Source organism: Manacus candei, unplaced genomic scaffold (genome assembly GCF_025592945.1).
Source record: "Manacus candei isolate 608988 ecotype Guabito, Panama unplaced genomic scaffold, ASM2559294v1 h1tg000046l, whole genome shotgun sequence".
NCBI classification, from domain to species: Eukaryota; Metazoa; Chordata; class Aves; order Passeriformes; family Pipridae; genus Manacus; species Manacus candei.
Genome location: NW_026138094.1, coordinates 1,475,551 through 1,489,185, shown reverse-complemented (window position 1 = coordinate 1,489,185; position 13,635 = coordinate 1,475,551). Strand labels below are relative to the sequence as shown.

Here is a 13,635-nt window from a genome sequence, read left to right as displayed (position 1 = left end):
ATCTGTTTAATATTTCTGTTTCTGTAAATCACACCGAAATAATCTGCTTCAAGACTGCAAGGTATTTGGGGCAGAAGATGGCAAAGTATTACTTCATGCATTGTAGCACTAGGTAACAGAAGGACTGAGATGGGAAATATCCACAGCTGTTTGTCAGGGATGATTTAGCACAAAGCAATAAGAAAAATTGCCTAGTTTTGGAAAAGCATTTCAGGTCTCTGGTACTCCCTGCAGTTGGCCAGGTCTAACAACTCACCTGAAAGCTACAGACTGCCCTGAGGTCTGATTTTAAAAACCCACTTTTCACTATGTGCAACAGCTGTTTTTGTGGGCTTCTCATTCAGGCTCGTGGTCCTGCTGGTGTAGATGTGGTGTCAGAGAGAGCCCAGGGCAAAGGTACAAGGTAATTGTAGTTATCAGCTCTTCACACTCCAAGATTCCACAGCAACAGGGATCAGTGCAGATCATCACAGCTGCCACTCACATGGCTTGTGTGAGGCAAAAGCAGTCAGGAAAGGCAAGGACAAAACCCAGTGGGGTGTTCATGGCTGTTTCCAGTCTCTTGCATATGCCCCTCATTGGGTTTGTCAGGTCTGTCCCATCTCTGGAGTTGAATTGTGCCATTAGTTACGTCCATGGGACCATTTTGCTGGTTTTGGCGTTACCTGGTGCTTTGTTCCCTGAGTATGATAAAGCAAAAAATCACCTGTGGGACACTACAACAGGTCCAGCCCTCAGCACTGAACCTTGGAGCTGTGGCTCTAAGTAATCGTAACTTAGTAATAAAAATGGTAATAAAACCTGTGTCTCTTGCTCCCAGTATTAGAGCCCATGAGGGGAGCATGTGGATACAGTTTCTCTATAAAGCTTGGATTGGATGTTCTGTCAAAAGTCAAACCCAGGCAGCAGCGAGAGAACATAGAATTCCTAGCTGAGAGCTACCATCACCATGGAGCACTTTCCTGAGGGCTTGGAACACCTTCCTGAGGATCTGGAACAGCATTTCTGCCTTTGCGACTTGTGCTGAGGCTGAATTTGTCCCTGCCTTGCCTTCAGCTTGAACAGGTTTTGTGCATAAATGGGATTTTAAGTCGGGCTCACACAAAGTGCTGAGTTGAGTTCATCTGAAAGCTGCTAATCAACACCTCGCCGGTAGTGCTGCTGCTGCTCGAGTCCCCTCCACTTCACACCTTCTCCAAATATCTGAGCATGCAGAAGCAGTTGTGTTCCTGTCACTGAGTTAATGTAACAAAAAAAAAAGGCTAAAACACAAAGGATTTATGATTATGGAGCAAGGATTAGCTCTTCAACTGCTGAGCCCCCAGTTTTTGGCAGGATGACCATGGCTGGTGTCAGGAGTCCCTGTGGCTGGAGGACACACTCGTGGCAATGTGGGTGCCAACCCCCACGTGGGCTCTTGTAGGAGGGTGTGCCCTGCACGTGCATGATGCTGTGTGAAGGAATTGACCAGAAAATGCTTAAAAAATGCAGGCTTGTTGGGATGGGGGTGGGCTGGAGCCCACTGCAGCCCAGCTTTGGGAATTGTCTCTTTGGGGTCTGCAGGTACTTGAGCAGAAACAATTGCCCTAAATGGGGGGCTGTACTGTGGGATTTGGGAATTCATCTCTGCAGCCCGTGCTCTGCCTGTTTTCAGCTCAGTGCAGTTCTGCTACCTGTGGCCGTGAAGTGAGGTGTTGGCTCTAATTAGGAGCCTCACAGCTCCAGCACCCACCACCTCCCACATCACTTCCTGCATCCCTGCAACACCTTTCCCTCCACAGTGGGATGAGAGGGGGCTGGGCACGAGCCTGCACAAACTGGAAACTGGGGATGTGGGGGCAGGATGACACAGAGTTGTTGCTGGCTCTTCCCCACCAGGTTTATTCTGCTCTGCTGAGCAGAAAAGCCACAGAGTGAGCAGGATCTCTGGCCGGCTGGGTGCTGATGTTGAGTTGTTTGGGAGCACTGCTGGGTTCTCACAGAGCCAAGGCATTTGCTGCTAGAACTTGATGTGTCTTTGTGTTCTGTTTCAGTATTATTCTATTTTTTGTAAAGGTGAAGCTCTTTGGGCAGTTCCAGCAAAGCCTGTGACACTGGAGGCTTTAGAAATGGACAGAGATCTTTGTGTCACCACAGGAATGGGATTTGCCTGTAAACTACATGGGTGTTGAAAGGTCTGGTTTATAAAGGAGAAGAGTAATGAAGACAAAATTTGCCAGGGCTGAGATTGCTCCTGTCTCTGTTGTGGTTACAGCCAAACAGGGCAGGTTTTCTGGTAGCAATTCCAGTGTTTAAGTACTATTTGGTCACATCCGCAGTTCAGGGTATGGATTCCTTCACGAGCAGGAGCTGTTTCATGGAGCAAAGCCACGCTGGGCTGTGCCTGATCATTGCTGGAATTCTGTTGGGTGATTTTTTTTTTTTCATATCAAAGCTAAATGCAGAAGCAAGAGCATGGTGGCTGGGAGGTGAGCTGTGAGGGGTTATGTGCTGCAAGCTGAAGCTCCAGGAGATGGAGGCTGGTTTTGTATATTTACGATGCTTGAACTCGCAGTTGTTGGTTAAACAGCAGCAAGCATGAGGTGGTTCATCCAGATCTGTCTCTGCACGTTGCTTAGCAGAAATTTACAGGGCTCAGATTTGTAGATCATCGGAGACTGGATAATCTCATGGTGATTTCCCTGCCCTCAAAATCAGAACAGGTCAGCTGTATTTTTTCTGAGGAGAATCTCCAAGGTGAAACCTTGTCCATGCATGGTTTGAACACCATTTTCTGCTGGAGAAATGCACAGTGCAAACCAAGCGTGCAGCTTGCAAAACATGCCAAGAGTTGGCCAGGAGAAGGAGAGAAGGAGGAAAAGGAGAAGAAGAGAGGAGAGGTGGCTTAGGCAGAGCACATCCCTTGGGGACCCTCCTGTGCCAGAGCAGGGGGAATGCAGAGCAGCTGTTTCTATGGCCCTGCAGCAGCCCCACATGGTGTCAGTGACTCAGTGCCTGAATCAGATGAGGAGTGTCCTGTTTTCATCCTCCAGCAGCAAGGAGTGCCAGAGTGATGCCAGAGAGGCCCAGCTTTGACCGTTCAGCAATGTCAGCAGGTCAGGGTGGCAGTCGATGCGTGGTGGGTGACTGAGCCCCACAGTCTCATTGCTGGGAGGAGAGAAGCAGCACCCACACTGCCTTTTGAGCCAATTCAACAGCTCCCCGCCCCTTTTACCTTCTCCCTCCCTTGTCATCTCACCTGTCAGGAGCCACAGGTCTCTGCAGGGGTAAACCCACCAGCCTGAGCATGTTGGATTCAGAAGGGGCACAGTGGCTTTCCTGAAAAATCTGTCTTGTTGGATCTATTTCACCGTAATTGGGTGCCTGTGCTGTTCATAGTCTGCGCAGTAGCAACTGTTTGCTTATCCCTGTTTATCCCTCAGTTGCTGTAAAAAACCACCAGCTCCATCCTGTTTCCCTGTGGAGCAGGACCTGCCTGCGTGCTGGTTCTTGCTGGTTGAGCACATTGTGTGTTAAATCTGTTCCTGCTCATGGGGAAATTCCTATACGTGTTCAGTTCTAGCATGTCCTCTGAATGCCTGATCTCACAGGACTCCCTAAACCTTGGGGGGATTCAACATCTTCACAGAGAAGAACAGTCTAAATAGGGATGGACTAGAAACCCACCCTCTGTATCCAGGACATCTGTGATCCAGGAGCAGACACACTCTCAGTCTCTTGATCCCTCTGCCCAGCTCCTCATCTTTTGGCTATTTTTGTTCCTTTTGTTTAATAATTCAAAAACCCTTCCTGCAGCTCTCTCTGATGAACATCTTGGTATCACCTTTTCCAACCTGTCCTTCCCCTGTAGAAACCGAGCTGAGAGACTGAAGTAAAAATAATATGGAGAAAATTAACTTCTCTGAACCTTAGTTCACTCAAACTGGGATGTCAGATTTCTGCTGTGCAGTTCTGGCTGGATCACTTCTGAGCTGGACCTGGATTTGCCTGCAAGAAAACACGATTTTCTTCTCTGAGTCTTCTTGCAGAGCAGTTATTTGTAATATGTCCTGAAGGCGTGGAGTGAGTGGGAAACCTCAGGGAAAACCACAACTCATTTACAGCTTAAATGAAAATTGAAAATGAGTTGAAAACAAGATGTGTGAGATTTCAAATTTTATTTTTTATAAACAACAGCTATTGCCTGTGGACGAATGGATGTAACAGAGGGATTTAATCTCTGTAAACAAGAGGAAAATGCATCAAAATAGACCCTCAGGCATGTGGCAGGACCTGGCTTTGGAAAAGTGGTGAAGAGGCTGAAACAACTTAACTGCTGCTAAGAGTTTTATTGGCACCAGGAGCTCTGTGAAGGAGATAAATAGGGGGATTTGAGGCCTTTACCCTTTGTATTTGTTTTTTATTAGAGCCATCGGTTTTGAGCACACATTTGCCTGCCCAGGTGGGTATTTGCAGGGCATGGGAAGCCTGCACTGAGTTCTGGAGCTCCACAGCTCAGAGTCTGTTCCAGGCCGCCTGGTCACCTCTCTGGGGGATGCAGAGTCAATGCCAAGGTACCAAGCACGGAATTGCACAATGGTTTGGGTTAGAAGGGACCTTAAAGCCTGTCTCATTCCACCCTCTGCCATGGGCAGGGAAACCTTCCACTATCCCAGGTTGCTCCAAGCCTCATCCAACCTGGCCTTCAACACTTCCAGGGACAGAGAAGCCACAGCTTCTCTGGACAACCTGTGCCAGGGCCTCACCACCCTCACACCCAACAATTCCCTCCCAGTATCCCATCTAACCCTTCCCTGTGGCAATGGGAAGCCATTCCCCCTTGTCTTGTCCCTCCATCCCTTGTCCAAATTCTCTCTCCAGCATTCTTGGAGCCCCTTTAGGTACTGGAAGGGGCTCTAAGGTCTCCCTAGAGCCTTTTCTTCTCCAGCTGAACACCTCCATCTCTCCCAGTCTGTCTCCAGAGCAGAGAGGCTTCAGCCCTCAGAGCATCTCTGTTGCTGTATCTGGACTTGCTCCAACAGGTTCCTGTCTGCCCCGTGCTGAGGACTCCAGACCTGGATGCAAAGCATAATTCAAAAGAGAAGGAACAAAATGGACCTTGCTTTAAACTCCTTGAACCAGGGTATTTCCAGGTTGGTCTGTTACATTTGTTGTTAACAAGGACCTCTTGGCTGTGCAGTTTTTAAATCCATTTATATTGCATAGTTACAGTCTCCTTTGCCTGGTGAAATCCTACTTAATTTTTCAGTACATCTGGAGAATTTGCTAATCGTGCCCGTTTCACAGGTCTGTTACTGCTCATACAGCAGATAAGAGTTTGATAAGGAATAGGACACCCCAGGTGATAAGGAATAAGGCACTCCAAAAGTAGACTTGGAGCTTGTTGAAGGAGTTTGGAGGTGTATGGGCAAGGGGAGCCCATTGGGATTTCCCAAAGGTATTTGGCAAGGTCCCTCAGCAAAGGCTCCTGAAGAAAGAAAGCGGCCTTGGAAGAGGTGCTGAGCTCCTTATGGGGGAAAATCATTTGCTAAAAGGTAAAGAACAAAAGGCTGGAGGCAAGAGGGAAGAGCCTGGGTAATAAAAAAGATGGAATTCAAATGTACATAAATATAAAATGGTGCACAGGGGGAAAAAACAATTTTAACTCCATTTATAAAACAACGGGTTCCGAGTTAAGTGTTACCATCTGGAACGTTGGGGTTGTAACAAATTTTGCTGTGAAAATGTCAGATCTGTGGTCAGCAGTGATCGGGAGAGTAAATGGTGTGTGAGAATTACTGGGGGAAAAGAAAGCAAAACAACCCCTGCTGCCTCCAGCTGGAGGCACCGGGAGAAGCTGAGGTGTTTTGGGTGAGAAGGGCCCGTTCCTGGAGGGTGTGGGTCTGTGCAGGGCTGCTCTCACGCAGCCCCAGAGGGTAAGTCCCATGGGAGAGGGGAGGGTTAGCTCTGTTCAGCCCCCTCCTCTGCCTCGAGGAATAACCATCAGCAGCCTGGCATTTTTCAAGGAGTCATCTCTGTCCTCCCTGGCTCCTTGCAGGAAGCTGGTGGCCAACAGCCCCATCTCCTGCACCACCTGTGGAAGCCATGCTGACTTCTGTCAGCAAAACAGATTTATAAAACAGAATTTCTATTGTGATTTTTTACATATAAGCTGGGAAGATTCCCTTGGAGGCTGGTAGCTGTTGGGCTGGAGAGAGCAAGTAGTGGAGGAGCACTGCAGTGACAATTCCTGCCTGGAATGCTGGAGGCTCCAGCAGGCTCCAGGTGAGGAATTCACTCTGGGCACCAAAGCAGGATGAAGGCAGAGGCAGCAAATCTACCCCAAACCCTGCCAGGCTGGTGACCAGGGGCTGAGCCCTGATGCCTTTCCCAAGGGTACCAGTTATTTTTCCAAAATTGAGTGCAACATCACTTTTTTGTGAAGACTGGAAAAATCCAGAGAAAACCTGGTCTCTCTGTTATGGTCTGGGGCTGGTATTTACCAAAGTGGTGGGGAAGATGGAATTGCTGTTCTCAGAGCCCTGCCTGGATCCCAGCACTGGTGCTGCTGCTGCTTAGCGAGCGCTGAGCTCAGGGCCCTTTCACCAGTTGTTTTCCATAAAAACCCCACTGGCTGCCCTGAGTCGTGCTCCCTCTTCCTGCCTCCACCAAGTCCCTGAGCAGCTATTCCATTGCTCTTCCCAGGCTTGAAATCAGAGTTATGGGCTCCCATCTTACACACACACTCCATCTGGTCAAGCCTCAGTACTCAGCAATTAATCCAGTGTCCCCTCAGTTTCTGAGGGTTTATAATGACACTGCAACAGGGCAGGAACTCCCTGATTTCCTTTTCCCAGCCTTTCCCATGCCTGCAGTGCCACTGGAATCAAAATACCTGTTCCTCTGCTCCCACTTCAGCTGAGGTAACACCTGCAGCCACCAGCTGCAAAAGGAGGAAGATGTGTGTCCACTCGTTGTGTATTTAGTTAGAACAGTGCAAAAGCCTTCACTATGTTAGAAACACTGTGCTGCTTCCCACTGCTCATCCCATGTCCCCAGGAGGCTGCCTGTGCTTCCCTGAAGGAACAGGACTTAACCCCGTCATGCTTCAGTTGGTGCCGTAATTGCCTGGGGCTCTTTCCTCTGCTCTCTGTAATTGGGATCACTTTATCCCTGGCTTCATCCTTCATAATCCTACAGGTAACCCTTCATCTTGCTCTTCCCTGCAGTGGAGAAATGCTGCTCAGCTTCTCAAAAAACACCCCTTGCCCGGCGTGAGGGAAACCAGACTCAGCTGGGCAGCACCAGGCTCTTCCTTCAAATGCAGCATCTTCTCTGGACCTCACATCCTCCTCCTCCTGCCTTCCTACATCCCAGGCCTTCTCCAGACACTCCAAATTTCCAGCACCATGAGTGAATTTAAAACTGTTTTGAAGAAAAGGCTTGGGATAATGTCGGTCCATTTCAAGCTGTGTTTTTTTTCAGGGCAGTGACAGTGCAGGACATGTGGGGAGGGACACAGGCTGTGAGAGGAAATGAAGAAGGGCTGGGGGTGTCTCTATCTGTCTGTCCAGCTGGAGCACCGGCATGTGGGGGGTGGCTGGGGACACCAGAGCCCAAGTGGTCATTCCAGCCACCAGGACTGAGGGCCTCAGGGCTCCTCTCTCCACTGACTCGATGGAGGAGGTGACACTGCCACGATGTGAACGTGAAGGTCAGAACTGTGGTGACCATCATATTCATGCGCCCCATGGCTCCCAAAGGGGCCACCTCCTCAAAGAGTGCTCAGTACTGCCTGCTCAGCCATACTCCTGCTGAACACATGGTGAGGGAGCGGAGTGAGATCCCCCATGGCAGCCCAAGACATCCAGCACAGCTGGACACAAGGCTGGCGGAGGCAGCCACCTCCCTGATGGGTGATGGAGAAGAAGAAGGCTCTGCCCATCACTGTGGTACAGATCCTGGGCAGGAGAGAGCACAGGCTGGCCACCCAAGGGAACATACACTCACTGTGAGCACTCACTAACACTAACTAACTCACTCACTAACACAGGAGCACTTTATGATTTTTTCTCCCTGTAAGTTTAGAGCTGTGTTTGCAGTTTGGGCTCTGACCCACTGCTGCTGAAGGGGGACGTGTCACCTCCAGCCCTGTTTTCCTGAACGGCAGTACATGCTGGGCACAGCTCCATCCCATTAACAGAAAAGGAAGAGCTGATGGAGGATGTGATAATCCATGGAAGGTTTGGGTGTGGTGATCAAGAAATAGTGGTCTGCAAAATCCCAGAGGGAGTGGAAAAGTTGAGAAGTGATACACAGGCTCTGGTCCTCACCCTCTACAGAGAGCTGTCAGTGGGAACCTGTAGGAGGCTTCTTGGGAAAGTAAAGGAGCTTGGCAGAGCTGGGAGGTCCTTAAGAGGTGCTCAGAGATGCCTGAGGGGCAGAACCAGACCTATCACCCAAGCAAGGTCCTGAAGGACAGGATCCTCCAAGTCCATCCCAATAATCAGGTGCAGAAGCAGATGTAGTGGGAGATGGGTTTGGCTAAACTGGGAATGAAGCTCATGGCTGAGCTCCAGTGCAAAAAGGCAGCATGAGGAGGTGGAAGCATGGACGGGACATGATGGAGAGATCTGGGCATGTGGGTAGGTGTACTGATGGGTGGTGCAGTGATGGGTCTATCACTGTCCACCTCGGCGGTGAGTCTGTCCCCTCAGCGGTGGGTCTGTCACCGTGTCCCGCCCCGTCAGGGCTGTGGAATGACACACGATGGGGACACGCAGAGGGTTCAGGACCCCGTGGGCTGTGGTTCCCGGGTCTGTCAGCGCTGGGGGCGGGGCTGGGGGCGGGGGAGCGGTCAGGGCGTGCCGAGCCCTTCCTCTCCGGTCTATAAGCGGGAGGCGGCGGAGCGGGCGCGGGTCCCGCGGGCGGCGATGGCGCTGCGCTGCCTCCTGCTGCTGCTCTGCGGAGCCGCGCTGGGACCCGCCGTGCATCTCGACTTCGCCGAGCACCGCAGCCAGGCCGCCAAGATCAAGGTCAACCCCCGCGGCAACCTCTGGGCCACAGGTATCGGACGGGGTGGGTCGCAGGGACAAGCGGGATGTGCGGGGCACAGCGACCTCCTGCCTCCCCGAGCGCCCTGTCCCTGCCTGTGCGGAGCCCCCTGCTCCCCCCCGTGCCCCACGGGCGGAGGGGGATCCTGGCAGGACTGTGGTGGGCAGGGGGAGGCCACGGCGGGGGTGAGGCCACCTGCACCCGCATTCCCGCGAGACAAGTCCGGCATCCCTGTGTGGCAGGTGTAGCATCCCCGGGTTAGCAGATCCAACGCCCCAGGCAACTGACCGGTCCGGCATCCCCGGACGTGTCTGTAACCCCAGAAATCCTGTCGACAGAAAGTTTCCCCAAAATCCCCAGAAGTCCCGTGGAATGAGGACCTGGGATTTCTGGATTTCCCTTTACTCAGCTGATTTGGGCACTAGGTCACTCGGTGCCGGCTGAGCCGGAGCCCTGGGTCCCCGCGGACACACGGGGCGTGGTGTTGCAGGGCACTTCATGGGGAAGAAGAGCGTCACGGGGTCCCCGCACCTGGAGTCGCCGGAGGAGCCTGCAATGCCGATGGTCTTCGGTCCCTCCCTCCGAGCCTTGCTGGAGGACATGATGGAACTGCTGACCCGGGAGCTCCTGAAAATCCTCTTGCAGGAAAGACTGTTGGATGAGAACCAAGGGAAATATGACCTCACTGACCAGGTGAATATTGACTAAGCTGGAGGGAGACGCTCAGAGCTGGGAGGTGGTGGAGCCATGCTGGAGGTGGGAGCCTCTGCACAGCTGCTAGAGGTGCATCCCTCCTCTTTCCGCTTCTCTTAATTGCCCTTAAACCACTCCTTAAGACCAGCCAGAAGAGGGCAGAGAAGTGTCCCGAGGGCCATGTCTAGCTGGGCAGTGACAAAAGTCCCGGGTGCTTGGGAAGGGTGTGAGGATGAACAAGGAATGCTGCGATGGAGCTGTGGTAGTGATCTCCAGCGCAGGGGTTGTTAACAGGCACCTGGGTCTTCCTCACCCAGATGCAAAAGAGAATGATGGCTGCTATTGCTGCCGTGAAGAAGAGACAGGGAAATCCTTTTTCCCTTCTTATTTCTGCAGAGAGGGATCAAGAGGGACATGGTATGGGAAGGGAAAGGCATGTGTCAAGCAAAGAGCTTTGGGCTTCCTCTGCCCCCATCTTGGCTCTGTCGCTGTGGTTGGGATCCCTTGTTACTGAGGGGCACAAAGCCTTGCAGAGGGGAGGTGTGTGCTGCTGCAGAGCAGATTTTGGGGAGCAGGGAGTGGGCAGGAGCTCCAGTAATCCCGCTGTGTATCAGCAGATCCTCAGGCTCCACAGTGTGTCTTTTACCTTGGAGCTCACCCAGCTCCTAGTAGAAAACTTACCCCTGGGAGCAATGCACAGACACAGATCCTCAAGCAGGATGTGGAGGTGGAACTGCTCAGTCCACAGATGGAGTTACTCAGTCCATGTGGCTCTGCTGGTCTGTTGCCTCCTGCACGATTCCCCAGTGTCTCACCCTTTCCAACCAGTGCAGGAAGCAACCAAGAGCCTAAAAGGGATGAAATCCTCTTAGATGCGTCCCACTTGTGCTGTCCCACTGAGCCAGGAGCTTGAGGAGCTATCCACTAACACTGCACACAGGTAAAGCTACTCCTGCTATCCAGGGATAGGCAGGGCTTGCTCCTCTTTGCTTTTTTTGGGAAGCCACAAGTGGAGCAGAGTTGCAGGGCTGTGAGCCTGAGTGCCACTGATTGTTCAAGCACCTTCTTGACTTACTTTCAGCAGATTAAGGCAAACTGAGGCTTCCCTAGAGAGCTGGTCCCATTGGGATAGAGGTGAAGGTACAGCTGGGCATGGCTGAAGGCACCAGCCCACCCCACTCCCTGTAAGACGCTGTGCTGCTGCAGGGCTTGCTTCTCGGATGCAGCTGAAAGGAAGGAGAGGGCTGGGGAGGTCCTGAACCCTTTTCCATCCTCCCTGGGGAACCTTTGAGCAGGAGGGCTCTTGCTGAGAGGATAGGAGAGCTGGTGGAGGTGCTGCCCTCCCTCGTTGAGGTGAGCATGTGGTGTGAGTTTTGTAAAAGTGAACCCTGTGGCTCTCCCCGTGTAGGCAAATCACACAGTCACTGCTCACATTGCAGATGTGCCTGGGCAAAGGCTGCCCCGAGCGCTGGGGCTGTGCCTTAGGTGCCAGCTGGGTGTTGGTGCCCTACCAGCCCTGCCAGTGCTCATTCCCAGTCATGCTGTCACTGTGCTGGTGAAGTTTCCCTCTGATGTCTGACAGCTGTGTTCCAGCCCTTGGAGCACAGGTGGGAGGCAGGAGCCTTCTCATGGGCTGTCCCAAGCCACCCCTGGAAGTGCCATCACACTCCAGTATGGGACATTTGTCCCGTCTGCTGCCCTGTGGCACTCAGCAGGTGATCTCAGTGGGACACAGAACCTGGTGTCTCACCATTTTGCCTTGTTTTGTAGGAGACTGGGCTTTTAACAAAGGTGCTGGAGAAGTACTTTTCAAACTGAAGAGGTACAGCTGGGGAGGATGAGGTCTGCAAGGTCAGCTATGCGTGGTGAACTGAGGAGAGCATCGTCCTTGTGGGTTTCTATAGCAACATTTTATTTATTCCTTCTGTAATATTGTTAATAGTGATTGTGTGTATGAAAAGTGGAGCCTCTCTGTGTATGTTTTGTGTGTTCTTGATGTCTGATGTGCCCCTGTGAATAAAGCTGGCTCTTTGCACAGACTCCTCTTTGGGGTGGGAGGGGAGACCCCAGGGCTTGTGCAGGGACAGTGGGGACTTGGGAGCACCTTGGTGGGAGTTGGAGGGAAGCTCCTGGCTCTCAATAGCCAGGAGGGGTTGGATTCAGTCCCTGCAGCCTCTGCTGGCTGAAGGAGGCCCAAACATGACAAAATAGGACACCTGGGTGAGCTGATCACACCACTCACTACTGGCACATCTTTGTGACCCTCTTTACTGGAGATATCACTAGCAAAATCTTGTCATGGCAGTGGTAGGATTTCTGGCTCAAGCAGGGTCCCTACCTCGTGGCATCCCAGGCTTAGCTACAGGCTTGTTGGCCTTGGCTGTGCCATTAAACAGTCAGACCAGTTATGAGCCTACTTTGGGATGTTCACTTACCTTGTGCATGTAGTTAAACACTCACCTGTAGCACCACCTGTAGCTATTCCCTTCCTGTGTCCTTCATGGTCTCCTACCCACCAGCTTTGCTCAAGATGTTTCCCACTGTCCTGCAGCCATCCATACAGGAATCTTTCCTCCAGTCTGTACTTTTTCGCCCAGACTGGCTGCTGTGTGCTGGGATGTAGGTGACCCCCAGCTCACCTTTCATTAGCTGGACCAAAGCCTTGGCTTAAAATTAATTATAGGCAAGAAAAATAATGACATTGTGGATCGTGTTTGACACTGGAAGAGACCAGATGCCCCTCAGCTGGCAGCTTGAGGGACTGACAGCCTAATGCAGTTCCTGACCTGATGTTGTGTCATGGGACCATCCAGGCAAGCTCACAGAAAGGTGAGCAGGTTCCTGACCATGAGGCAACCAGGTGAGATCCTTGTTCTCCCACCCACCCAGGCAGAACCTGTCCTGTCTGTCTGTCTTCTCTCCCCCCCACCACTGTGGATTGAGATAAAGAGGGGGGAGGTCACTTGGTGATCGCTGTCATGGAGGAAACAGACTCAACTTGTGGAATATTTATTGTCAATTTGTATAACATAAGTATTTGAGTACTGATTCAGGTTTTGGAAACAAACAACCCCCCCAAGCATTTTCACACCTGGGGAAGCCACCTCCTCATGACCTTGCTGCTCAAGGGTTCAAGGATGACCCTCCACGCTGCTGCCTGTGCTCAAGCCCTTGCTCACAGCAGCATCTGCTGCTTCTGCACACCACGAGCAGAGATGCAATGAGGCCACTCAGGTAATGTCACTGGGATGACCTCCCTGAGGTGCCCTGGCAGCTCATGGATAGCTGGGACTATCACTGTTCCTGGGTTTCCCCCACAACCTGAGGCTATGGCGTGACCCCAGGGATGGGAAAAGGACATGAAATGAGACAAATGGAGACAAGTCACCTTCACCACTGACATTTGTCTCTCTTTAGTTGTGGGACTGACTCAGAGTAGGAGCTGGCTCAGAGAGATGTCAGTGAAAGTCCACTGCCACCACTTGGTGTCATTGCTGCCTCAGGTTTACTGTGCCTGACCCAAAGTCCTCTATATGACCCTACTCAGAAGGAGAGGTTCTTACGGTGTCTGTGCACCAAGTGCTGCTGCTTTGGGCTGGAGACATGGATCATTTCAGCTACACACCCACAAAGACTTTTTTATGGGATGGAAACAGTTCTAGTGCAGCATAGACAAAACCAGCTGTGGGGTTGGATGAGCACCCTCCTGTCACAGGACCTTCCACATGGGACTCCCAAAATCATCAGGACGATGGAGTGCAGCCAGAGGAGGTCCAACACAATCTCACTGCCATTTTCTGTTTGTTATGATAAATTTTTGACAGCCAAGAACTATAATAGGAATAAGGTATTCATATACTAATTGGTTCCTTATGTTTGTGGGGTATAAAATATCATCAGTGGGATAAA

At 51.6% G+C, this 13,635-nt stretch overlaps 1 protein-coding gene across 1 annotated transcript; it reads left to right on the top strand.

The window, feature by feature from the left end:
- Nucleotides 1-8,534: 8,534 nt before the first annotated feature.
- On the top strand, nucleotides 8,535-11,765 carry NMB (neuromedin B). Its single transcript, XM_051797059.1, is given in 5 exon segments — nucleotides 8,535-8,571; nucleotides 8,574-8,824; nucleotides 8,874-9,045; nucleotides 9,524-9,726; nucleotides 11,497-11,765. Coding segments are annotated over 5 exon segments (711 nt in total). The 3' UTR covers nucleotides 11,545-11,765.
- Nucleotides 11,766-13,635: the final 1,870 nt, after the last annotated feature.